This window comes from Manacus vitellinus, unplaced genomic scaffold (genome assembly GCF_001715985.3).
Source record: "Manacus vitellinus isolate BGI_N305 unplaced genomic scaffold, ASM171598v3 scaffold_0_pilon, whole genome shotgun sequence".
In the NCBI taxonomy this organism is placed as follows: Eukaryota; Metazoa; Chordata; class Aves; order Passeriformes; family Pipridae; genus Manacus; species Manacus vitellinus.
This window is the reverse complement of record NW_021938789.1, coordinates 18,644,079-18,670,667: the sequence shown is the minus strand read 5'-3', so window position 1 is coordinate 18,670,667 and position 26,589 is coordinate 18,644,079. Positions and strand designations below refer to the sequence as shown.

Here is a 26,589-nt window from a genome sequence, read left to right as displayed (position 1 = left end):
GTAGATCATCCTACTATGTAGGTTTAGCTTGTAGCTGCTGTTGCTCCCTGAGGTGTGACACCTCCTGTCATTAGAGGTAAGGCTGACTAGGTACAGCATCCTTATCCTACTTCCAGAGCTGAGCTGCTGTGTCCAGAAACTGCTGCACATCTCCATGTAGATTTTCCTGATTGTATCCAGAGCATCTTGAAGAACTTCACATGCTGCCCACTGTGTGATACTGACCTGCCCACAAACTCATAGGAGGTCAGCAGGACAGAAAAAATTCCTCCTCTGACCAGAGGAGCTTCATGTTGTACATTTGATGTCTTTGCTTTATTTAAGAAGAGGGTTTTTTGCTTATCACATGGGGTTTTGGATTGTTCTTGAACGTATCTTGAACCTAAAGCATAAGGAACAGAAGCAAAGTCCGTAGAATTGGGTGTGGGTTGTGTGAAGTGTCAATGTCAAACAACTGCAGCAAAACCGAAAAGGAATAAAAACAAAGCTTGGAAGCCTTGTTGGAGAGGAACAGGGCAGAGGATGAAAATGTGGTGCAAAGTCCTGCAAATATGTACAGACAATGCTCTCCAGCATTTTGAAATAGACTTTCAGAAAAGTACTTACTTGAAATTTTACTTGTAGCAAATTGGATGGAATTTGTATTTTCTTCCCCATTTTCCTGACTTAATCCCTCTGAAAGAAGATGGCAGTAAGCTGTGTCTATCATCACAATGCATTTCTGATTAACAGCAAGGGCACAAGGGCACTCTCAAAATAGAAACAAAGTCAGGATTGTTTTAAATCACAGTGTTGCAGAAGTATTAAAGCAGAAGCCATAATTTTAATGTGTTCAGAAATAAAATGCATGCTACTGTAAACGGTTGTGTACATTCATCTAGCTGCTACTGCCTAGCATAACCTTTTGCATTAGGTTTCTGTGATTCATGTTTTCTTTTGTTGCAGAGAGTCGAATGATTCTGGATGCCTTTGCCCAACAATGCAGCCGGGTTCTAAGTCTCTTAAATTGTGGTGGAAAACTACTGGACAACAATCACTCTCAGTCCATGATTTCTTGTATAAAGCAGGAAAACCCAAATTATAGTGAAAGACAAGAGCAATGTCAGCTTGGGAAAATGGTCCATAGTCAGACGTCAGACATTTTAGACATAGAGATGCAGTATATGCAAAAGAAACAACAAACCTCAGCCTTTCTGAGAGTTTTTACTGATTCCCTTCAGAACTATTTGCTTTCTGGGAGCTTCCCTTCTCAGAACACCTCATCAATAAGTGATTTTAGCCATTTGGCAGATGTGGATCCACTTTCAACCTCTCCAGTACACACTTTAGGTGGATGGACATCTCCAGCAACATCGGAATCTCATGGTCATCCATCGTCTTCTACACTTCCAGAGGAGGAAGAGGAGGAAGAAGAAGAAGGTTACTGCCCTCGGTGTCAAGAGCTAGAACAGGAGGTAATTTCATTGCAACAAGAAAATGAGGAACTTCGTAGAAAGTTGGAGAGCATTCCAGGTAAATAATCTCTTACTATATAATGTTGCCAATCAGTGATTAAAATAGTTTGGGTAATAGTTTGTTGCAAGTTCTAGTCATTTTTTAAGTCATTTCGAACACTGGTATTTGTCTCCAGCCAAAATTCCTTTATCTGTGCTCAGTGGAAAATTGTCTGCTGATACTCATCCCTATAAACCTTGAGTCATAGACTAGTGAGCTGTGTTCAGGGATGTACTTGGAATCTCAAATTCCACATATCAGGTGATTTGTCACAGTAATTTCAAACATATGCTTTTATAACTCATTATCTGTCTTGTTCTTTAAGTAACATTGCAGCTTATAAGACTAATTCCCTTTTGGGCCTCTTTTTTTTGGTTACTTAAGGAAACTATTCAAAGGTACATCCATACTTTTACCTGAAATAAATTTGGCTTTTAACTTGAATAGTATCTCTTAAATTGCTGTTAGCTTAGTGAGAAGGATTAATACATCTCCTCCCATTCATCTTCAAATAAAACCTAATAAAAAAGCTCAACAATAATTTTTCCAGTTCAGCACTACCTGCATGACACTGGGAGAGAGAGAGGAAGAAGACAGAAACACCCAATCTAGTAGAAACCCCCTATGCAAAAAGCTTCTCTTGCCCTTTAAACCTAGGACTTCTCACTGTTAAGATGTGTCAAGATACTTGACGAGTGGTATTGGATAAGAGCAAAGTATCTTGGACCATATCTTCTCAACTTTCAGCACAGGTGAAAATACACCTCAAATAGTGATACTAAAAGCAAACTGGAATTTAGCAAAGAAAAGAGGCCTACAACACACTTCTGACATGTATAAACACTAGAGAGCTGCACCTTTGCTACCTGACTTTGAGGTGCTTAGGATAGATCCATGCAAAATTAAATGAACTAATCTCTAAATGGCAGAAAAACGTGTAATATAGCATGCACTGCAAGAGAGAAAATACTTGAAATCTGCTAACTGTGCAGAAAGAAGGCAGTAAGCAACTACTGCCCCAATATGGAGGGGCAGTTGAAAAATCTGAGCAAAAAGGAAGCAGCAGTCTTCATAATTCTCCCCAGCTATCAGTGATGTATTATGTATTATTTATATCACATTGTGTTTTTCTTTTGGGCATTGGTCCATAGGGGTGTAGACAAATCCCATAAGAAGCATTGTTCAGTGCAGAGAAAACGCAAAATTTAGAGTAATTCCCTCACCCCTCCCAAAATCTAGAGTTACCGTAACACATGCACTCTCACTGGTTTCAGTAGTGATTAGTACATCATCTGGAAACACTGCATGACAAAGGGAATTGTGTGCACTTGAAGTCCTGCTGCATCCTAGCTTCAGGTGTGTAAGACCAAAAATGATCATTTAGGATCTGTAATCTCACCTACAGCTTTCATTCAGTCTGAATGCAGTACTGAATGCGGTAATCTTTTTGACTTTGACTAAAGCATAATTTACATTTGACTCAAGTAGTATACCAGAAGGCCTCCTGTCCTGAGTTAAAGACACTGGTAAGCAGCAGTTTCAACTCTTACCCTGACACTTGGTTCCAGTGCTTAATTACACTGGTCAAAATATGTGCCTTCTTCCCCGTCTGACTACCTGAAATCAGCTTCTAGCCATTGACTTTTATACTTTGCTCCACTAAATTAAGTGCTCTCTAAGTCTTGGTACTTCTTCTGATTGAAGGTACTTACAGACCGAAAACTGCCTTAATTTCCATTTTAGATAAACAAAGCAAACAGACCTTCTTGAAACTCCTCAAATGAGTTGAATACTTCTTTGCAGTTCTTTTCTCCCCTTTTGATCGTTTCTTTAAAATTTGGGCGCTGGAAATGCGTACAACACAATCCTATCTGCCTGATCAACAGTGAATAGTCTCTTTGCTCCTACCCATGGTTGCCCTGGTCAGTTGACTATGGGTCGTGCTGCTGAGCTTCTCGTTCTGTGCACATTTCTTCCTAGATGTGTGTACTTTGTATTTGGCAGTGTTCATGTACTAAGTGTTCCAGTTTGCTCTGCCTGCCATGCTTGCCCACTGTTTGCCAATTCTTCCATTTCTGTATCATCCAGAGTTTTTTTATTCTTTTTAAATTAACTTTGTGTCCTGGTTAGAAATGCTGAATGGTAATGAGGTTGTTGGATCCTGTTGAACCTTTCTAGAAACACATCTATTAATGATGATTTCCACAATGACAAATACTTGAGTTGTCAGTAGCAAGTTCCTAATCTATATATGTTCTAGTCTACTGATGTTGTGTGTCGCTCCTTTTGCAATCAGCTAACTCATGGCAGTAAGTGAAATGCCCTTAAGGAGCCTAGGTGTCTTATATTGTTCAACCCAGCTTTTTCAAGTGAATCTATAATCTCATCAAAGAATGACGATCAGGTTAGTCTGACAAGATCTACTTTCCATAAGACCATTTTGATTGGCATTAATTATATTCATGTTCTTTAGTTCTTAGTCAGTTGAATCCCATTGTGATCACCTGTATTTTGCTAGGATTAATCCTGAGTTAAGCAGCCATTATTTACCTGGGTCATCATAGTTACCCTTCATCTCCTTTAAAAGCAATAACCATGCATAATCATAGTCATTTTACACGCCCCGGGAGTAATGAAACCCCTTGTTAACAGTGTATCAAAGGAAACAGACAAAGATAAAGTAAATGTGCAAGGACGTAGGACTTCATCTGCCAACAAATAATCATCATCAGATGCATCTGCTGCTGTCTGGGTGACATACAGATAGATCTGAAGTGACTCGTGTTTGGAGAAGCAGTACGAGCCACAGAAGCTGCCTCGGATTTTGCTATGTGGTAGGACAGAGGTTTGAGCTCCTCAGGCAGTCCCACAGCCACCACTGAGCAAAGTTAATCAAAAATCAACTAAAGGCAATGTCTAATTATTTTTGTCTCTAGTGCTGATTTTGTTCCAGTGAGCTTCTACTACCAAAAAAGCTGGCAGAAATTTTTCTGTTACTTGAAATGCCCAACTCTGTGTGTAAATAGGAGCAACACTCATTCTCTGAGCCCTTTTTTTCTTTGCCCATCAAGATGTTGCATGCCTCAGGAGGGAGCCAGAAATCCCTCTGCAGAGTGTTTCCCACATCTATCAAAGTCATGATGGAAGACAAACTTTCTTCCCTGTGAATTTGTCCACCTCATGCTGGGCATCCAAAGGGCCAGGGAAGGAGATGAGTGCGGTGCAGAAGCAACTGAGGAGGCAGCTAGATGGGCATGAAGGCTGCCATACTGTCTCCGCCAAGCCACCGAAAGAGCAGGATATTTTTTACATAGTGGTTTCCTTCTCATCCTTGGGGGAACTGGGCCAGAGCTACTCGATGAGGCTGGCAGGAGACCCTCTAGGGCGGTGGTGATGTGCACTGTGCTGTCCCCATGGTCGCTGAGGCTCCCACTAGCAACCCTCTCAACAGACTATAAAAGCACCAACCCCTCCTTTCTGGTGTATAATATGAATAATTTTATCCTCTTCCTGAAATACTTTGCATTTCTTTTTTTTACTTTCCATATGCAAAAGCCCTTTTAAAATCCATGAGAGTTTGCGATCTAAAAATAGTTACCGCTATACATCTCTGCCTCTAGTTCTGCAGAGCAAGGCTCACAAAGACACTACTGAGAAGAAGAGTGTTTCCTCAGCAGATGTAAAGGCAATGACTTTTTTTCTTTTTTAACAAATATTACAGAAGACATATCTTCCTGTAGCTTTTGGACATGGAAAATAAGATTTTTCCCTTTTCAGGACTCTGCCCTGTTGCTGTAGAAGCCCTCCAGTTCTGTAGGATCTTTTTACCTATAGCCTAGCATCTTTCTTTGGGAATCACCACTGGAGAAAAACAATTACATGGGTAAAATATTGCATATATTTTGGTTTTTGCATGGGTCAAGGGTTTTTTTCTCAAAAGATATGATTTGACTGAAATAATACTTAAATTTGTGTGAAATCTTAATTGTTCCAGCTACAGAATAAATGAAGAAAAATTCATATTTCAGTTTTTGGGTTTTGGAGCAGTATGACTTCTTTTTCAGTTTCCCCAGTATATTTTTTTATGGAAAATCATTAACCAAACATTTTCAGGTTTCAGTTCAATTGAAGAGAAACATTTTCATTTAGTGTGTTATTTTTTCTTGTTTTGCAATTATCATTAGATGATTTCTGAAAGGAGTTTGGCAAGGTTATCATTGGCTCTTTAAGGTTTTGAGACCATCAAGAACAGAGCAAATTAATCCATCTATACGAGGATAAAAGTGTCTCCTAATCTTTTGCCTCTGTATAGAAATTACTAGGGCTGTGATACATTCCCAATAGTGAAATTAAAGACCTATTTGTGGAACCACATGTAAGACCTGGATTTAGACCATCTAATATATCAGGATATTAAGCAGTTCTTTGTTATTGTCAGCATGATTTTCTTGCAGTTTTTGACCTAAAAGGAAGAAAATATTTCCAGGTGGTTAAAGGAAAGGCCCAAAATCATGAGTGAGGGTTTGCCTTCTGGTGGTCCCAGTTTTGCTGCATGGTTTTAGACAAACCAGTCTGAAAGTAGTGAAAAGGTATAAAAAAGTAAGATGAAGCACAACGAGGCAGTGATTATTCTTGCCTCGTTAGCCCAGCAGCGAACATACTACAGTAAACAGCAGAAGGGTGGGGGTGGAAACCATCCTCAAATGTAGAGAGCTGATCACCTGTAGAGACAGCATTCAGAGTGGCTGCAAGTAGCCAAAGCAAAGCGGGTTTTACAGGTAGAGTTAATATCAACGTAATTGAAAAAGTCAACCAGGTTTTCCAGGAGGTTTTGTGTGCCCAAGGCTTGACTCTTTTTCCTGACTATTGGATGATCTAATAAAAGATATTACTTTTCACTAGAAATCCGGTCCCCTTTATACTTTCAGAGCATCATATTTCCAAAGAGCCTACTACAGCCACAGCACAGATAAAGCAGCCATCAAGGGTTATGATGAACACTTTTTCATGTCCTTTTTTTTGGTCCTTTTTCTTGATGTTCACATTTAACCACTTCTTTGGTTTCCCTTGATGTTCTGGATGTTTTGGTCTGATCTGTGGCCTTGTTCTGCTGTTCAGCTTCAAAGTGTGAAGTTACTGTGAGAAGAGAGAACCTTGAGCACAGTCACCCAGTGTTTGGCACGAGAACCCCTTTGAATTTACAGCACAGCTTTGCTGCTTGCGGGTGCTGGCTTACTTTACTAAACCTGCCTGAATACAAAAACTTACTGAGATATATAATTGCAGCAGACCAGGGCTTTAATCTGTTTTCTCCCCGCTTCTGGGTACAAACTCATGAGAATTTGGGAGGTCAGATTTCTTAGCCTTCCTTGGGGAGCAGGACCTGGTGGGAGTTTTGTGGGGAGCTGCAGTTCAGCCTGGCAAGGATGAACTCCCCAGTCTCAACTTGGGTTTGCCCTTTGCAGGTCAACATTTGTCATTTTAGTGACTCAAACGGCTGTCCCCACTCACTGGGGACTCCTTGATTTCCTTGTTAGTTATCAGCAGTAGAAGTGTATTGTAGAGGGGTTTTTACAGGCAATATCCCTTCAGCAGGGAAGACCAGAGCTCAAAGGGAGCATAAGAAGGAGTACCTTCTAATGAGTGAAGGGAAGTGAGGGAGCACAAACAAAAATAAAAGCCACGTGAGCATGTGACAGTATCACTTAAATGAGAGATGCACAGCTGCCTTGCTTTATCTCTTTTCGGCTCTTGTTTAGGCAGAGATGTACGTCCTAGAGGCGTGTGGAAGGGGAACATTCTTATTTCTGGAAGAAATTAAAGAAAATTAAAACTAAAACTCCAGTGGCCTTTTAGATGCGGATTAATAGAAATTAAATGTTTTTCCACTCCACATGGAAAACACTACTGAGAGGGATTTAAAAGTAATGTGATTTTTGCTAGATTTTTTTCTCCCTTCCCTGTTTTTGGCAGGCATGTAGGTCATTTTAGGAAATCTTGAACACCCTTCTATACATAATGTTGATTATTTTGATTTCTCCTGTCTACTCTCACTAGAAATGGTTGCTGCTTTTATTTATTTTGATTTTTCCTGTCTGCTCTCACTAGAAATGGTTGCTGCTTTTATTTTACCATCCAGTTACAAACATCCAAATTTGTAGGGTCTTGAGCACTGAGATCAGTTCCTCCAGAGATCCTAACCCCCATCTCTCCTTTGCCCCTTGTTGTTTTTCCAGCTCAACAACTTGCCTTCATGGACCATCCAGCTTTCGCTGGCTTTCAGCTGACTGTTGAAATAAAAAAAACCATATGAGCTAAAATAATCTGAGCCGTGTACACTTGTCCAAATCCCAGGCAGAGAAGGCATCTCCATTAATGTTGTAAGAAATTCACACAGCCATGTAGTTCATCAGCACATTCCCTATCATTTGTTACATCTTTTTGACAGTCGAGCATCAATTTAGAAATGCCCTGGAATGAACTCGGAGAGAAGCATCGCTCAAGGTCAAGTAAAGGAGGACACATTGCAATGCTGAGCCAGTCCTAACTAACAGCTGCTGGCCTGAGCGGGGTGGATGTAAATGTACACCCTTCCCAATTCTCCTCCTGGCAAGTCAGAGGTAAATTGTCTTAAGTGCTAAGGGATTCGTCTTCTGCAAAACACCAGGAGGAATACTAGCCAGTGTCGGCTACAGAGCACATAATCTCATTAGTGAACAGAATAACCAGATTTCATACTGTTTGTTTATGGGGCTGAAGCCACCACAGGCAGACATACTGCCAAGCTGGGGGTGAGCCATCCTTTCTCACTAGGCCTGTCTGATGCTGCGGGAGAGGTCAGAGATAGACTTTATTTACCTTGGAGATGCACCTTATTTACAACAAGCCTAAGCATCTCTTGACAGTGCTGTGCTTTGGCAATATGAACAGCCCTGGAGTGTTTTACACTGGGAGGCCACATTTTGGGGATGATAAATGAGAGCCCTCATTTTGACAGATACCAGTGCAAGTGATGTTGCACAGTAACATTTATAATGAGCAAAACCCCAGCCCAAACCAATAATAAAGATGTTCTTGGCACTGCATAAAAAGTTGGAAACAATTATTAGAACCAAAGGTTAAAAAGAAAAAAGAGTGGGCAGTAACTGGGAAACATTAAAAGCATGTTATTGAAGGCCCCAAAAGACTATCTAGAAGGAAAAGTTTCATGCTGTTTACAAAAACAACCAGCTTAGAGGGAAAATGAAGGAACAGTTAGAAACATAACAGATAGATTAGAGGGAAATTGATGATGATGAGTAAAAAGCAGAAGTTAGGATCAGTGGCAAATTAATAATAACAATTAAACCTGGAGCACTGTCTTGAGAAGGCTTTCTTTTCCTGGCAAAATTAAGGAAAAATATGGCATGCTAATAACAGTATTGGACCATTATCAGATGGAAATAGGTTTTATCAATAATATGGAACTGCTTATTGAGTATTTCTGTTTTGGTACTTGTGAAGAGCAAAATAATGCAGTCACACTAATATAATGATGATGGTAAGCAGGTAGAAATATTTTCCATTTCCATCATAACTCTGGGTGTTAGCACACATTCACCAGCAGCTTCATGTGGGACTGCAGTCTCAGCTGTCTGTCCCATCTTCCTCCCAATGGGGGCACAGTTGAAGAGCTTGTTAGTCAGAGCCAGAATTGTCAGACTTGCTGAAAATTATAAAGAGATGTGGATTCCAGCCCAGGTTATAGGACAGAGTGGTTCAAGAACAGAGATGTCATTGCCAAGAGAGCTGCAGCATGGGCTGCCGGGAGGGGATAGCTGCTTGGGCACACCAGCTTTTTGTCCCTTTAGTGCACATCAACTTATTACCAAAAGAACTAGGCAGCTGCTATCAAAGTGCGATGTTTTCAAAATTGTAAGGCTTGGACAACTCCCTTCAGGAACTAAAACAATATGTTTTGGAATATTTGGGATGCTACAGAAGACCAAAAGATGCAAATACTGTCTGTTTTTTTTTTTTTTAAAGGACATAGGAGATGTTCTTTATGATTGTGGGTTCATTGGCCTGATATTGAGCCCAGACTAACTAATTGCACAGCTGATGCCAGCTTCAATTAATAGAGTTCTAAAAGGGAATAATGCCATTAGTACCAGGCCAAATATGATTTTGATGAGACAAAAACTTTGATTGATGAGGGTATTGCAGATATTCAGGGTGTTACATCATATTACAAAAAGTGATTTAAAAATACAAATATATTTGTATCTGGGAAATTGCCACAACGCAGTCGAATTTCTGGAGGAAATTTTTGTGAAACTGTTCACAGCCCATGCTTTAATACTTTAATCCGTGAAAGAAAGCACACAGTCATTGCTCACAGCTTGCAAGCAGTGCAGAGGTAGCAGTGGATGAGGAAGATGCGAAGTGACAGACTTGGCCAATCACACTGCCGATTATCATGTATTGAGGCACAGAGAACATCACTCTACTTGGTTTCAGCCCCTGGGAAATGTACACTGAGAAAGGCTTTTGGATGACACAGTGATTTTCTGCCTGAGTATTGATGCATAGCATGGCCAAAAGGGCCACCATGGCCTTCAGCTGTACCAGCATGTAAGCTGGCGTAGGGCCTGCTTTTAGCAGGAGCTCAGCACCTTGGGAACGTCAGTGTTGAGCTTAGCAAAGAGAAGATGAATAAATTACTTCACCACCAACTATAAGCATGTAACAAGCGACAGGCATTTTCCATTTATTTTTCCAATACTTTATAAACCCAGTTGAAAGAAAAAAAAACCAAAATGCAGACTTGAAATAAAGTTTATGTTCCTGAGGGTGAAACAGTACACGCTGTAACAACGAGCTGAGGGTAGAAACTGCATCACTGGGAGATGATGACTTGGGTTGTACTGTGTTTTACCCACTGATGCTGTCTGGTGCAAGAAGGATTTAGTCCAGAGAGTCACTGTGCTGTGTGGCAGCTCAGGCTGAGATAGCACAGCCTGGCTTTTGTCATCGGCACATTTGGTGGCCACCACACTCACTGTTCAACTATGTACTAGAAATTAGGATACTCTGCAGAGAAAGCTGTGACAAGCCATGTCAAATAAGCACTTGTTACAACATACAGATGCCTAGAATGCCAATGAAGTCTTAAAACTTGGATCAATAAACAGCAAATACCTGCCACCTCTTACACATGTCCTGCTTAGCATCTTGGCAAGACCAGCCTTCCCTAGCATGCCAAGTGCCCTGTAGCCCCTCCTCCTCACCCTTTAGCTCCTGCTAAGACCTTACTCTTTCACTTGCTGCAGGCCAGCTTACTTTGCCTCTTCCAGTGGCAAAAAGGTTGAGGAAGGAAAATTACTTCCTCAGGTTGAGGAAGGGCAGGAAAATTACTGCCTCCCCACAGTCTTTCTACTACACCATAACAAACCAATGTTATTTCAATACTGGTGTCTTTCCCCTTGGTTTCAGTAGGTGCAGATCCTTGTTAGTGATGTTGGTGCTAAGTGGAAACGTGCATAAGAGATCAGCTCTTGGGATTATGATCTTGTTAACTCTAGAGACCACATCAAAGATAAAGATAAACAAAATTAATAAGCTAGTACATTTAAATGATTATTCATCTTCACAGTTGGGAGCCCCAGGCTCTTACAAAGTTATGTTTGCTGCAGGGTTTGGAGGAAATAGAGAATATTTGCAGAGCCATAAGAGGGACTGTATCTCAGTTACAAAACCAAAACTTTGAGTTTCTACCTCATGCTCCCCTCTTTGTGGCTTCTTTTAGGCTTCAGTTAATATGGCAGTCCAAGAAATCTGGATTTGAAAATAGCACCTGGTGTTTGAAAGGCTGAAGGTTTGAAAGGCTGTTGTACCAACAGCAAACTGTGCTGTGCAATGGCATTACAAGTCAAAAATGTTCAGCATCCTCAAGTCACTACAGTGATAAAAAATCATACAGTTTTGTGGCCAAAACATTACTGCTTTTATGAAGATAGAGGGTTTTATAAGCTTTGTCTAGGTTTTAGTACTTTTGTGTTTCTCACTGGTAATGAGAAGGCATTTTATCAGTAGCATACAGTTAAAGTAGAGCTGTACTTCATCTGCTGGGGACACAACAGGTTAAATAATTTCCTGTCATCTCGCTTGTGCCTCATCCCTTTGGAAGAACACAGGTAAACATATCTTTCAATAACCTGCAGTGAAATTACTTACTGTGTGAAAAATCAGCAACAGGAGTAAATACACTGGTGGGCACATTACAGAGAAGTCAGTGTGGGGTGCAATAACGTAGGAATTTATTCGTCATATCAGGCACTTGGCATGGCTTCTGTATGGACACTGTCACGGGAGAGTGGAACGCTTAGACAAAGTTTTAAGAAGCAAAGCCTTGCCGGTGAGTCTTGAGGTGCAGAAAGGACTCTCTTGCTTTCTAAACTCCTTCTCAGAGAAGGGTTTAGGTGCAGCTGAATCCTATCTTAGCCTCGGATTGTGTTAACTGTTTAAATATAAAGGAGTTATGGAGGTATGATTAAACCACTTTGTCTGCTGGGTTTTAATGATGGCAAAACAGATATATTTATATAAATTAATTATTTATTATGACAAATTAACAAACAGGTGAACAGATGAAAGATCTTAATCAGAATTATTTACTACACAGTGTAACAGCTAAAAAATCTATTAGTAGAGTATTATATAACAAAGTAATGTAGTGCACTGTAACAAAACAATTATATTAAAGCTGTTGTATTGAAGCTAGCAAAAGAAACAATCATTAAGTAGAGATTGATATAACTCACCATACAAGACAGCGGACAGATCTCTCTCTTTCTCTCAGCCCCTGGGGAGTAACGATGAAGAGGCGTCCCTGCTTCACGGGACAACCTCCACACTTCAAGGAACTATGTGGAAGAATCTGCCATAAGGAAGTTTGGACTGGGCTTTTATAGTTACGAAGGGAAGGACTGGTAGTCACAGATTTACAAGGTCACAGACTAGCTTATCTGTCACATCTTGTTTCAAAAAAAGGATGTATATTCGAAGTCTGGTGAACCAGGATGGTCTTAGCATAATTTAACACCAAGACAGCACCCTGGCACCAGCAGCTGAACTGGCATGATAGTTTGCATGATGGCCTGCATAGTATGTATTATTGCATTTTAGGTCTGTTCAGGGTGGACTGTCCTGCCACACACACTGCTGGATGTAACAGCACTTAGCCCTCACTAAAGAATCTGTTTTGCATGGACATTCTCAGCTATTTCAATGCTGGCTTTCAGATTGCTAGCTCGAGAGAAAGCCCAAATCACCACATTTTTCCAGGCGTAAAGGCTGAATGCCAAGAAATAATAATAATAAAAAAAATTTCTTCTGGGTTTTTAGCTGAAACTATGATTAAGTCTGAATGTTTTACAAAAACAATCCGTACGAAGTGTGAGAGTGATAAGGGACCTTAGACACTAATGCAACATTATGACTGACTTGTGTAAGTTTTTGTGTAACTCTCCTGTGGTGTTTCAGGCTCAGGAGAAAAGAGCTGTATCTCAGAAATACTCCAGAGTTAATCACAGTTGTGGCAGCATCTGCTTAAGAGAGACCCATAATTGAATCATCCCTAATTAACCTTTCACCTCAACAGAAGGGAATAGGATGTTGGTACCACTACTGAAATGGATGAGAGTGATGGGAATGGAAAGCGGGAAAGATGAGGGAAAGAGAAATAAAGCAATTTGTTTAACACCTAGTTTTATATCAAATTTGGGAGGAGGGAGGGAATAGATATTAAGGTATATGAATCATTGAATCTCTTCAGTATAGTTAATCAGACTGTAGTTTAAAAAAACATTTCAGCATATTTACATGTCAGTCAGTGCATTATTTAGGTCCAAGAAATGTTTTCTCCTTTGTATGGTTTGGGCTTTTTACAGTATTTACAGATTTTTTTCTTATTATCGTTACTGCTGACCTAATTTGTATTTGTAATAATTATAATTTCAGACTAGGAAAAAACCCTTTGAAAACTAGTGGGCAGAAAATAAAAGCAATGTCGGATATCTCAAATATGAAATACATTTGTTGTACATTTATTAAATGAAGTGCCCACACAAATCAAAATGAGAAGTATTTTCTGTTTGAAATAAATCTCCCAGATGTACAAAACAGATCCTGAAGAACACTGCTTGATTTAGTATTGTTGTTCTATTTCATGCTATATAGCTAATATACAATAATTGCAATTTGTTTCATGCAGTGCCCTGCCAGACTGTTTTAGATTATTTGAAGACCGTACTTCAGCATCACAACCAGCTTATGGTACCACAGCCAACAGACCATCCAACTGAGGTAGTATACAGTGAAGACAAGCTACACCTTTTTATGTTTGAAAATTCACTGAAAACATGTTGGCAAATAAATAAGCACTGAAATAATATATTTAGTTGTAAAAAATATGTAAAATCTATTGTTAAACTGTCATTCTTAGCTTCAGTAATGCCCCAAATGGAGGAGACTAATCATTAGTGTAACCTAGAATGACTTTACTAAGCAATATACAGCTCCCTCCATCAGGAACAGCTGCACTTGCTCTGCTTCAGGTAATTTTTTTCTCAGAAACATCACTTTATTGATAAAAATTTAGGCTAGAACTATCTTGGTGAAAACTGTAGCTGGATGACTGGCAGTGACTGCACACGGCAGCTGCTGGTACACAGGGGCTGCAGCCCATGTGTGGGGGTTACCAACATGTTGTGCACAGACGCAGACACGTGTGTAGCCCTGACATGGTTAACACTAAAATACATGTTTTCTTCATTTTGCAGACAGACTTCTGCAAGTCTGTGGAGAGCTCTTTTTTTTCAGGAAGATCCCAAACAAAATGTTGAGTGCGAACAATTTTGTACTTGATACCAAGTTTGGGGATTTTTGTAATTATGACCTTTTTAAAAGTGGTGTAGTAAAAAGCAGGACATTTAAGTCCTGCCCTTCTCTAGAAGGTAAATAGATGTATAGGTCTCTCTATCAGCTCTAATGCCATCATGGCTGGGCTTCACGAATGAAGATCTGAGGAGGGGTTTACCCACGTTCGTCACAAGCGCGCTGGTGGCTAAAAAGGCCAATACGAGACAGGCACATCCAGTTGCAAAAGGCACAGCAGAAAGACTCCTTAGGTGGTATATTCTGCAGGGCACGAATCTTTCTGCGTTGTCTTTTCTCCTTGCGAGTGATCCTGCGTGCTTTCTCAAAAGCATCAGCAGCATTATAGATAGTGTGTCTCCAGACCTCCCGATTGGAGGCCAGAGTAGATCAGTTATGTAGATCAATATGGCCAAGGCTGAGATGTTGTTTCAGGGAGTCCTTGTATCTAGTGTAACTCATGTTAATTTTGCTCCAGTGTCTTTCTATCCAGGCTCGTAAAAATGCCTGAAATTAAGTGGGTTTGTTGAGACTTTTCTCATTTAGACCGTCTGCATTTGAGACCCTTGCTATGCATGTTTTTGTATATGTGTCACTGTCCATTCACAGAAACAAAATCAGAAGAGGGAAGACTTAGGTATAGTCTGATCTCCCTTTGCACATAAATGATACGTAGTGCAAGCCTCACAAAGTACAACTTACCCAAGTTTTGCTGAAGGTATTTAGCAGCAGTTCAGGGTGTGCATCACTTTTTTCCTCCATTCAGTTTTATTCTGTGCAAATTGATATATACAAATTGATATATACGTATTTATATTTATATATAGTTAGTTGTTATCACTCAAATATATTCCAAAGATTCATTTATCATTTTTTAATGCTCTTTTTCTTAACCAAAATTTTCAAGTACTGTAAAAACTGAGGCTGTTCTGTAATGTCCCACAAGGAATAGCTTGTCACAATGTGACATAGTTTTTCCTTCAGTTAAACACATAGATATTAATCTTTTATTCATGAGCTTAATCATATACAAATACAAGCATGAAGGCATTTGTATTTTGGTTCTTCCTTCGGGGTCTGCTTATTTTATTTCTGGGAGGTTTTCTGTTTGTTTTAGATTAATGAGTGCTGGACACACTAAACCACATCATATATTTAGTGAGAATGTTTTGCCCAGAAGTACTGTTCTTTCAGAGAAAGCAATTAAAGTGTGTCTGTAGCAGGATCCCAGTAATTGTTTAACGGAGTAGCATAACACTGTATCATGCCTTTGGAGAAGAATGAGGAAAAATATCCTAAATTTCAGGGGGAATAAGGGAGAAGCATTATAAAATTGAGGCTGAGGAAGTTATACAAAATTTATTACCTTCTCCTCAGTTAATAGTAATGGGAGCTCTCATGAAATCTAGACACTGGGCCTTTCTGCACCGAATTTCCATCAGTGCTGTATATACATAAACACAGCTTCTAGGATAGCTTGCTGCTCAGCAAAGCCACATATGAGCATCCATCCTTAATGCACATGAGCAAGCCTGGAGCCTCACGCTGGGCAATGGGCTTGCATCGCATAATCCCTGCCTGCCAGGGCTTAAAAGAAAGTGCCTACAGAGTTAGCTGCAGCTTGTACTTGGCACTGGTATCAGTAAGAATGGTCCTTGCTTCACTAGAGGCTTTTTGTAATAGGAAAAAAATAGATTTCAGAAATCTAAGGTAGGAAAATAATTGACTTTATAGAAAAGGGATGAGGAGCTAGGTGCTGAAAAAAATAAGTACCAACGTGAGTATCACGTGGTTCTGTATACTGCTGTAGAGGAACAAACCAAGGAAGTACTTGTGTCAGCTCCCTCAGGGATACTGTGTTTATAGTTGCTTTAGCATAAGAGTATAACAAACACCTCCAAGGAGCTTTCCATGCTTCCCCTCTGCTCTTCCTCCTCCTCCAGCCCCTTCACCATTTTGGCAGAGGACAAGGAGCTGGACTGGATGGAAGGTAATGTTCCTTCATGTCAGAGCTCTTTAGACTTAGGCTTCCCAGGGGATTATGTACCTGCCAAAAATTAAAGCAGCTTCTTGTATCATGAATGAAGGGGGAGAACTTGATCCTGACCCTTTTGCAGTGTTATGAGGAGACAATGAAGTGCAAAGAGAAAGTCCTAAATTATAACAGAGCTAGACTATAGGCAAAGGGTCTTTCTCTTAGGGATTACAAGCTTCAGAGGTAATAAAGTGTTGAGTTGTTCTGGGAGGAGTGGCCCCTCAGGCAGACAAAGCCCATCTCTTCCTTTATATTTTGGCTTCCTTTGCAGAGTTTTGGATTTGCCCATAGCTGTCTTTGCCAGCAGCTTGCAGCAAGGCAAACAAGTAGCAGACGGTCACACAGGCTGAGCTCCCAGTGATGGTAACCCCACTGGGAGGTGCTGCTACTCTAGATCATACAGATTATCTAATGGCCCTCTCAGCACAGTCCTCACTAAATTCAATTTTCCATATATCAAGCTTGCAAAAAAATTAAAAGCAAATACCTGAGAAGAAACTTCAAAGATGCACTCAAGCGGTCTCCAAAGATGTTATAATAAATATATGAAAGAAGGCAAGGGTAGTCCTTAAAACAGCTTTGAGATATCAAAGGCCTGGAAGCGAGGAGAACTTTGCAGCGGTTGCCCACAAGTGCAGCATGTGGCTGATTGCCTCCATGAGCACCAGACCCTTGTTTCTGTGGCTCACTGCGAGTTCCTGTCTAAGCCGGGGGCTATACGAAGAGTTTACTAATTAGGCTTCTAGATTTATGCATTTTGATAAAGAGGTGCAGCTGTAAACGTGAATGAGTCTCTAGGAGAGTGTAGTTTGGGATTTTTGTGTACTTAAATTATTTTAAGTAAATTACCAGTACCATCTTACATTAATTGGGTAATCGTGGACTATAACATTTTATGGGCAACAATTAAATTAAATACAATTTAGGTACAATTGGCTTAAAAGGGCTTATAAATGTGTGTGGATTATAGGAATCCCCATAATTAGTCCCACAGCATTCATTTAATGTTGGAATGTTGAAGCACACAAATTATGAAGGTTAAAAGCAAAATTTCTTTCCAGCTGACACAGTGGCATTTCTGTAAAGCTATAATTGGAGTTAATACAGCATTCATTAATAATAATAAAGCTTTTAGTTTCCATAGTTCCTTTATTTATTTTCTTTACATTTTTCACAGTAACATAACTGCTGTCAAGTTTCAGATGTGTTCTACAGAAGTAATAAATTTATTATAAAAATAGACCAAAAGAGTCACCTCTGAAGTAAACTGTCAGCTGCAATCAAATGATCCATTTGATCACGCTCTTCAAAGACCTTTCTTATGCATTCTAACATATTAAGAAGAAATTTTATAGTTAAATAATATACCCAGTCACTGATTCTTAACTCTTTTGAACCCGCTTGTTAAAGTGGAAATTATCAATAACCAGCTCTCAAAATGTATTCCTTGTGCCTCACTCAATTTGACTTCTAGAAAATGGAAATGTAATTTTAAAAGTAATCATTTCTCAGTAAGAGCAATGTTCACTTTGGGTTGTGTTTCACTGTCAGAATTGTGGCTAATTAAAAAACATATCTTCTATTGCAACTGACATTTTTACCTATTTGTCTTGTAAAATAAGGAATGGAAATATTTCACTTTTCCAGGGGAGTAAGCAGTTGCTGAACAACTACCCTGTCTACATCACTAGTAAACAGTGGGATGAGGCTGTAAATTCTTCCAAGAAAGATGGACGACGGCTCCTGCGCTATCTCATCAGATTTGTTTTCACAACCGATGAGCTTAAGTACTCATGCGGCCTTGGAAAAAGGAAAAGGTCAGTGCAGTCAGGAGAGACAGGTCCTGAAAGACGTCCTCTGGATCCAGTAAAAGTAACATGTCTCAGAGGTACTGCATCTTTTCGCTCAGTGTCCACCATATGTGATCTCATTTCACCACATTGGCTCTGGCTCAGTAGAAGCATTTGGCTGACAGTTGCAGAACTAGAAGGGGTTTTACAGGCAGGTGACAAGCATCCAGAAACCCTCCACTTTCTTTTTATACATACATACGCGTATGTATGTATGTATGTATTATATATGTGTTTTGGGTGGTTTTGGATGGGAAAAACAAGGCTGCTTATTTGAGAGAGGAGAAATGAAAGGCCACATGACACTAATACACTTTAAACAAAGAAGCAAATCCAGACAATCCTGATTACACTCTTTTGTAATAAACTATGAGGGTAATTTTTAACCCTGATACACAAAAATAACCAAAGGAATAATTATAACCTAATGTGTAGAAGAACACAAGGCATCATTGGTGTTAGAAGCTAACCAAGTTTCAGAATAGGTTTGGACATCTTATAGGGTCAAGAACATCTACAGGTTAATTACCTACAAAGTGTATACAAATGTGTTGTTAAGAATTTAATTTCTTTTTTGGCATATTGATGCAACATTGGCTGAAAAAGTTGGAGAATAACTTTCCCCCATGTTTAGCTTGAAAAGGAGGGGGAGTTTTGCAAGCATTTTGCAATGTCGGAGAGTGAGGATATTGGACAATATAGAGGAAAGGGTACAGATTGTGAAGGATGTTCTGTACTTTCATTTCCTAAAATTGTTTGAAAGGCCTGTTACAAAGATTTGTAATAAAACATACAAACCTGGACTTTTTAAATCCCAATTAAAAACATCTTTTAATATCAACATCTGCATTTTATCAATGCATATGCTTATTATTTCCTTAATTAACTCATAGTTAACTTTTTAGTATTTTATGAGCACATACATGAAATTTTGGTTGAACTAACTCAAGAATGTTTAGTAATTAATGCAATGTAAAAAGCTATATTTGGTCAGTCAGTGATAAAAATATCTTTAGTTATTTAACTGGAGTCCAAGGTGGTTATATACACCAGATGGAGCCTCTTGCCATGCAGGGTAGAAGAATCCAACAGGGCTAAGTAGATAAGATTTGTGATTGGGGTACATTGATGTAACCAGGTAATGAACTCAGATTTTGCATACAGGCAAATTAGGCAAAGAGGCTCTTTTTATACTACAAAGGAATCTTTTAACCAGACCTGAATACTCTATCAGAGCTTAACTGAAGGGCAAGTCCATTGCACACTGTGCCATAGAGGTCTGGAGGAAGATTCAGAGTTCCAGAAGTTTTCCTGAGAACTGAAGGCTAGATACAAGTGCTTTAATATTTACTAAGTTACTTAAAATTTTACTTAATAATTTACACATAAGCAGAGTGTTGATACCCTTTTCTCCCACTTTCTTCCCCTGCCTCCTAAGACTACCAGTAAATCCACCTGTACATGGACTTTTGCTTATGGCCACTCTCCTTTCTGGGGTCCTGGACATAAAGAATGTGGGGAGTGCTCCTAGGGAGAAAGAGGAAGGGTAATTTCTTTAATTTTCAGAAGCTTGAAGAGGAAGCCAAAACTTTTCAGTATATAAGGACCGGCAAATAAAGCAGAGTAGAAAACTCTCCCTTTGAGCTTTTGTGCATGGGTGCAAACAGGACAACTTTATCCAGTGCTAAGAGCTGGCCACTGATTCCTGCCCATTTGCAAGCCAAGGTAACAAGTGTCTGACTAATTCTCAGCCAATGGCCAATTATACCTTTCCACCATAGCAGAGAGTGTAAATTGGTTGTCTCTCTGCACTCAGAGTAGTTTAAATATCTATAAACATTTTTAATATATTCCTACAACTGACTGGTGTCTGGAACCAGCTTTAAAACAGACTGGCGTGCTTAAATTATATCATTACTCCTTTATGTGGTAACCATTTCTCCGAGAAAAAGACAAGTCTGTGGAGGCACACATGAGCATAACTAGGAAGGAATTACTGTTGCCTGTGCGGATTTCCAGGGAAATGAATTTAAAACAGAGATTGCTATCACTTTTGCAGACACACTGCTGGAGGAGCTATGCAAAAATCACATCCTAATTGTCCAACAGATGAGATACCTTGCAGGCACAGGAACCCATGTAAAAGCACAGCAGTCCCCGTCTCGAGATGTGGTGACAGTAATGAAGTTACCTTACACCACTTATTGTGCTGTTGGCTTGTCAACAGTAGAAAATAGAATTTAAAAATATCCTGGGACACACAATACTGCATGAAGGAATAACTAATATTACAGAATAAATAAGAAGTTCAGTTTCAATATGAGCTATAGCGTATCCAGTATCTCTAATAAGGTGCCCTCACATTTAAAATTGGTTTTGGATGTTTCAAAGTCCAAATACACCTATTTGAGCTATGTCTAGGAGTTACAACTCCAGAATTGGTAAGGCACCTTGTGCAAGGTCTAGTATATTACATGTCAAAGGATCTGAAAAATAAATTATAAAAAATGTAATCATTACATACAAATAGCTGCATGTGGAAGCACCAGCTACTTTAATAGCCAAATTACATGCAGTACAATTCATTTTCTCCCGCACTGAAAACTATTGGAAGCCTAACCAACTCAGCCCTCTAATCTCATTTAGCTATTTCTAAGGCGAGTTTAGTCTGAAAAAATAGGTGTGAAATACAGGGAGAGGAAAAAAGCAGAACTTAAAAGGAAAAATATCCCAAATAGAAAGGAGCATCAAACAGAAATAATGGCAGTGACATTTTCCAGCAGGTTGTGGGCTCCTGCAGCCTGCAGGTGCTGAAGCAGCCAGCAGAGGGAGGTCATAAAGATCCACGACAGCAATCACCTTGAGGTATAAACACCAACAGGTTTCAAATTAAATACATCCCGTTCATGTTAGCTTTCACATGTATTGCACATGCTGAATCACAGCCTTCACTTCGAATTAGTTCTTTTTATTTCTGCCAGAAGGTATTTTATCTCCAGGTCCCATGCATCACCTATTTAGCTCAGGTATAACAGCATACACTGCATGTGGAGAAACACACTTGTGCAGCAATAAAATAGGTCCCAGTGGCATTATCATGGCATCCCCCATAATGCTTACTTCTGCTTAAGTAGAGCAGCAATATCCCCTTTTATTTCCTGTGAGCTTTTGATGCCTGGGTGATAAAGAATGCTGCAAAGACAAGCTGTTTTTTATCCTTGCATGTTTTCCTGCAGAGTTTATTAGGATGCATTGTACTTCCAACCCGGACTGGTGGATGCCATCTGAAGAGCAAATAAACAAGGTGTTCAGTGACGCAGTAGGACACGCTCGTCAGGGGCGTGCGGTGGGGACTTTCCTTCACAATGGGAACTCATATTATGAAGGGACTGACCATCCAGGATCACAGGATGAAGTCTTCAATAGAGGTATGCAAGATGGATCTGGTGATTGATGGCAGTGAGAACCACCTCATACAACAGTAGCAACCACTTAATTTAGGAGATACTATTTGTTAAACATACTTAACCCTGCTGTCATTTAGGAGTCCAAAGCATGTTTGAACACATACTGCATACATTTCAGCTTCTCCATCCTACCATATCCCAGTTAACAGAAAGAAATCCATTTCAAGTCCTTCTTAATAAGACTTCTCAGTGCCTATTATCCAAATACTTCATAGCACACTCAAAGGAAAAGTGCAGTTCATTTCATCTAGTTGTAGAGAAAAGGTCATTAAAAAAACTAAAAATGTCAAAAGAAACAGCAGCTACTATCTCATCTGCCTATTGATAACAACTCCAGATCTGGACCCAGAACAGCTGGGTGCTATTTGCTTTCCCTGAGTAGGAGATGTAAGAACTAGTCTGCACACTTACAACAAAAAAGAAGTGGTCTCCCATTTTCTAACAGAAAAGAACACAATTATAAATGCTACCTTAAAATACTGCACCAGATGAAAAATTCAGGGACTTCCTTAGGCAACTCTTCCAGGAAATTAAGCTTCCGGGTAAAACAGCAGCACTCATCAACAGCAGAATCCTTCAAAGACCCAGAACAATAACAGGCACTTCCAACAGCTAAAAAATTGCATTGTATATCAGATAGACAGTATATTTATCTAGATTTCTAGAGGAGCAGAGTTGATCATGACAGTTTTCATTAAAACAAGATTGCTAAAAACAAATTGCCATTTCAGAAGACAGATTTTCCATTGCCTGCTGCTATTCTGCAGCCATATTGTATAGCTTTAGAGGCTTCAAATTGCCTTTTCTTGGTTTTGCTTTCATTTGTGTTTTATATCCATTCCTTGAAAAAGATGAGACAATGTGCTGGTTTTGCTCAGAGTTGGATTCAGGGAGGGGTTGGGCAAGAAGAGCCTAGTTTAGACTTCTGTATTTGATAAACATGCATTCCGTACTATCTGAGAGCTATAAGAAAAGAGCTGTTAGAGCAGAATTCACAACAGTGCACAACATGGAAGCAGATACCAGCTTTAAAAACAAAAATCGGTCTACCAAAAACCTTTAATTTTAAAGGTTTAGGAGTCCATTGTCCCTCCAAATTGATGCACTCCAGAAATAGGCAATGCCAAAGAAATTGTACCCTTTCCTTTCCACATTGGGGTGTTTGCATCTCCTTACCCTTGTCTGGTTGCTCAGGCCCATGCAGGCATCCTTTACAGCCTGAACCAGCTCTTCTTGAGACAACATTTCCACACTAGCAGGTACAGGGAACTGGTTTTTGTAAAGAAAGCTCACTTCACTTTTGACCATCCTTAGTGCTACCTCATCAGTGTCGACTCTCCTGAATGCATATCTCACACTCCCCAGCTTTCCTCACCGCCTTGTGCAAGCCATGAGAATAGCTACTAATTGCTCCTTTTATCCATCTCCTCTCCTTCCCAACCTTCTCCCTGTGCACCAGGCAAGGCAGGAGGTACCCAGCCCCTTCCTCAGAGATCAGGAAGGGCTCTCTGGAGCGCAGCGCTCCTCTAGTCCCAGGCAGGCTGCAGGGCTGCAGCCATCTCTCAAAGCTCAGCTTGCCCACACAATAGCTTCTTCCTGCCATCTGCCTCCTCTTTGCCTGCGATTGTAACCGATCTCTCATGGCCCATGGGGCATCTCAGGACACGGGCTCCACCATGCACTGCCACAGACAGGACCTCACTCAGCCAGGATATGCTTTAGGCCCTTAAATGTCCAATACCTCTCAGTTCATTTTAATTTTGGTGATTTTTTAGAAAGGGGTTGAAAGGCACTCACTGGACCCAAATTAACTAATTTATTTTCTAAAAGTCAATTACCAATTTAGTCACATAGAACCTCACTAGAGCAAGGGGTTTGGAACTGCATCCCCTCATTACAGGCAGGAGGTGACTTTCTTGGAGCGATCAACGGCACATGGTGGCCTCTAGAGAAGAAATTCAGTGTACAGAAATGTCACAGTACAGATATCCTATCGTAGCTTTTTGGTGTTGAACTTACACTTTTCTAAAAAGAATTATAATAGAAGATGTTACATTGCTCAGATGGTGTAAGTCTTGCTGGTCTATGTTTAATGTGGTGACACATACCAGAACTATTTGGTAAAACATGTCAGAATATGTGAATCAACATTATACTGTAAATTTGTCCACAGCGATATGTATCATGCTGTATTTTTGTAAACATTGTGATGGTTTCCTTTCAGATATTTAATTGTATGATGTTAAAAATACAAACATTTCACTTTTAACAGTCTCAGAACAGATTAACTGGACTGGACAGACCTCTCATGTAATGACCTAAGGATTTGCTGAAATAACCAGTAAGCTTAGCTTTATTTTTAGTGTAAAAAGTGTAGCCAGCATCATGGAACCACTCACAATCCTCTACTCTCGTATTGTGCAAAATAACCAAAAGTATAGTATCATCCTGAAAGCCATTTTGGCAGTAGAAATGGCTTTGCTGGTTTGGACCTTTCTTTACAAACAAGATTTTGCCCTCAATTGCTTATGTGCACTGGCCAGTGACATGAATCATAGTCACAGACAGGCATTAACAGACACCAGCTCATATTTTTGTTCATGTTTGGTTTTAAAGTAACAGAGTATAAAAAACTTTTCTCAGTTGTCTGTCTTCAATTGCCATCATGACCACTTGACCCACCCATTTCATTTTAAAAACCCCAAAATTTCCACAACATCTTATTCCAGTTATTTTTTTCATGAGGTATTATAAATTCATACACATTGAAGTGTCTAAATATCCACAAGATGTTAGGTATAATACTATGGGACCTGAAATTATAGATAGCACATAAGCCTTTGCAGGGTGAGATATCCATATTTAAGCAGTGTGCTTTGTAAGCCAGCACATCCCTTCCCAGCTCTGGATGTAGACAGCAGGCTTGCAACAGAAGGAAACTGCTATCTATCATGCCACTCCAGAAAGTCCCAGGAGGATAGAGATTCTTGTCTTATCCTTCCATACGCTTTAATCTTACTGTCATTTATGTATCTGCCTTCTCTCAAACTTTGTGTAGCAGTACCGCACGCCCATCTGTGCCAACATGCCTTCGCTATATTTTCTATGACAAATATTTGTGGAGAAACTGTGATTAAAAAAAAAACATTAATCCTGATATTTTTATTGTTATGGTGTAGTTAATTCTATGAATACTTTCTAATGATGATTGTACTGTGTAAAGTAAGTACAGGTTAGGGATAGACCTTTATCAGATATTGTACAAAAAAAAAGTGCATAGTGTAATATAGACTAGTAAGGTTTTTGTGACAATTTCTATAGGATGTGTGAATTGTTTTCTATGTGGCAACACACATTTCTTTCAAAGAATATAAAATCTTAGAGAATTTTTTAAACAGTCAATATTTTTTAATTATAAAGACATTTGTTACCTACAGTTTACTATTTCAGGTGTTAATTCTAATTTGAATATTGGTTTTATTACTACATACCTCCAGTTCCATTTGTTCTGTTGCATAAAAATGCACAATAAAAGTTAGTCTCTGGTTAATCTGTCTCTCTCTTTCTCTATAGGCATTGTTGTGTCAATGTGACAGCCATCACAACTGGTTCTGACTATAAATATATATTAAAAGTTTTAGACTTATGTTTATATAAAAGGCTAGAGCATTTTCTTTTGCATTAAATGCTTGTTTGGTATGACACACTGGCAAGCACAGTGAAAGATTATGAAGAATTCAAGTATGAATATAAATAAATAATTTTCATCTCAAAATACAACTACATATATTTATGTGTTGGTTAGATAGAAAGACTGTTCAAAGGAGGTACCCACCTGCAATCTTAAGACCTGGATTTTCAAGCAGTGAAGTTTAAATCCCATTTTAATTCAAAATTCGGTGATGGCTGAATGCAATGTCTCCTGTTCTCTTAAACACTTTAGAGAACTCTGAGTCCAGATAATCTGTAGAGGAATTACAGTGACAAACATTCACCATGGCAAACCCCTTCTGCAGGGCTGTGAAGCAAGATGGGCCTGACTGCAGGCTGGTGTCAGCCATTTGAACTGGTTGCCAAATATTGCCATAATAAAGCAACACTTTTCAGTGCCTGTAATACTGCAAAATTAACTGGGATTGAGCAGGTAGTTTATACAGCCTACTGTATTTTTTTTTTGTTTGTGAAATTAGTGAAAACAGTTATTAGTGAAACTCTCACCAAAATCATTTCAAGTGATTCTGAGAAGTTTAGGCAAAAAAACCCTGTATTAACCCTTCTGGGGAAAAAAATTATCTTTGAAAAGCTCTGACTTCCCAGACTCCTGGGCTCAGAGGGTGGTTCCAGAGGCAGGACTGAACAGGAATGGGCTGTGGGGAAACCAACAGGGTGAAGGGGTAGTACAGGTAGCACAGAAAGCTGGCAGGGAAGGAGAGCATATAGGTAAGGAACCAGAGGCAGCAGCTGGGTTTGTGAAGTTTTAAAAGAGAGATTAGGTCTAACAGCAGAGCCTGTAAGAAGGTGATAACCATGAGAGTCAGTACATGAGGCTGGGCAGGCAGAGAGAAGTGGTAAGGAAGAGGTACCTGGGATGGCGGAAAAGCAGGGATGGGAAATAACTGAAGGGGAACAGGCAGTACAGATGGGGGCTGCAATTCAGTAATGTCACATTTTATCATTCTTCCACTAAATACCTGTTAAACATACTGGTAAAGCAATGGTTAAACTGTGCTCCTGCTCTGCCACAGTGCTGGTCCCCTCAGAAGCACAGCCCATCTGCTGGCAGTTATGTCTTTGCTGAAGCACTAAGATGTTCCCAAAGAGAACCTTT

General features: G+C 39.6%; 1 protein-coding gene across 1 annotated transcript; it reads left to right on the top strand.

Annotated features, from left to right (window-relative positions):
- Positions 1 to 953: 953 nt before the first annotated feature.
- BEND4 (BEN domain containing 4) lies at positions 954 to 25,442 on the top strand. Its single transcript, XM_018068713.2, has 4 exons — positions 954 to 1,512; positions 13,748 to 13,839; positions 18,092 to 18,332; positions 21,531 to 25,442. Exons 1-4 carry the CDS (start codon positions 954 to 956, stop codon positions 21,746 to 21,748), a joined length of 1,110 nt encoding a protein of 369 aa, XP_017924202.1. The 3' UTR covers positions 21,749 to 25,442.
- Positions 25,443 to 26,589: the final 1,147 nt, after the last annotated feature.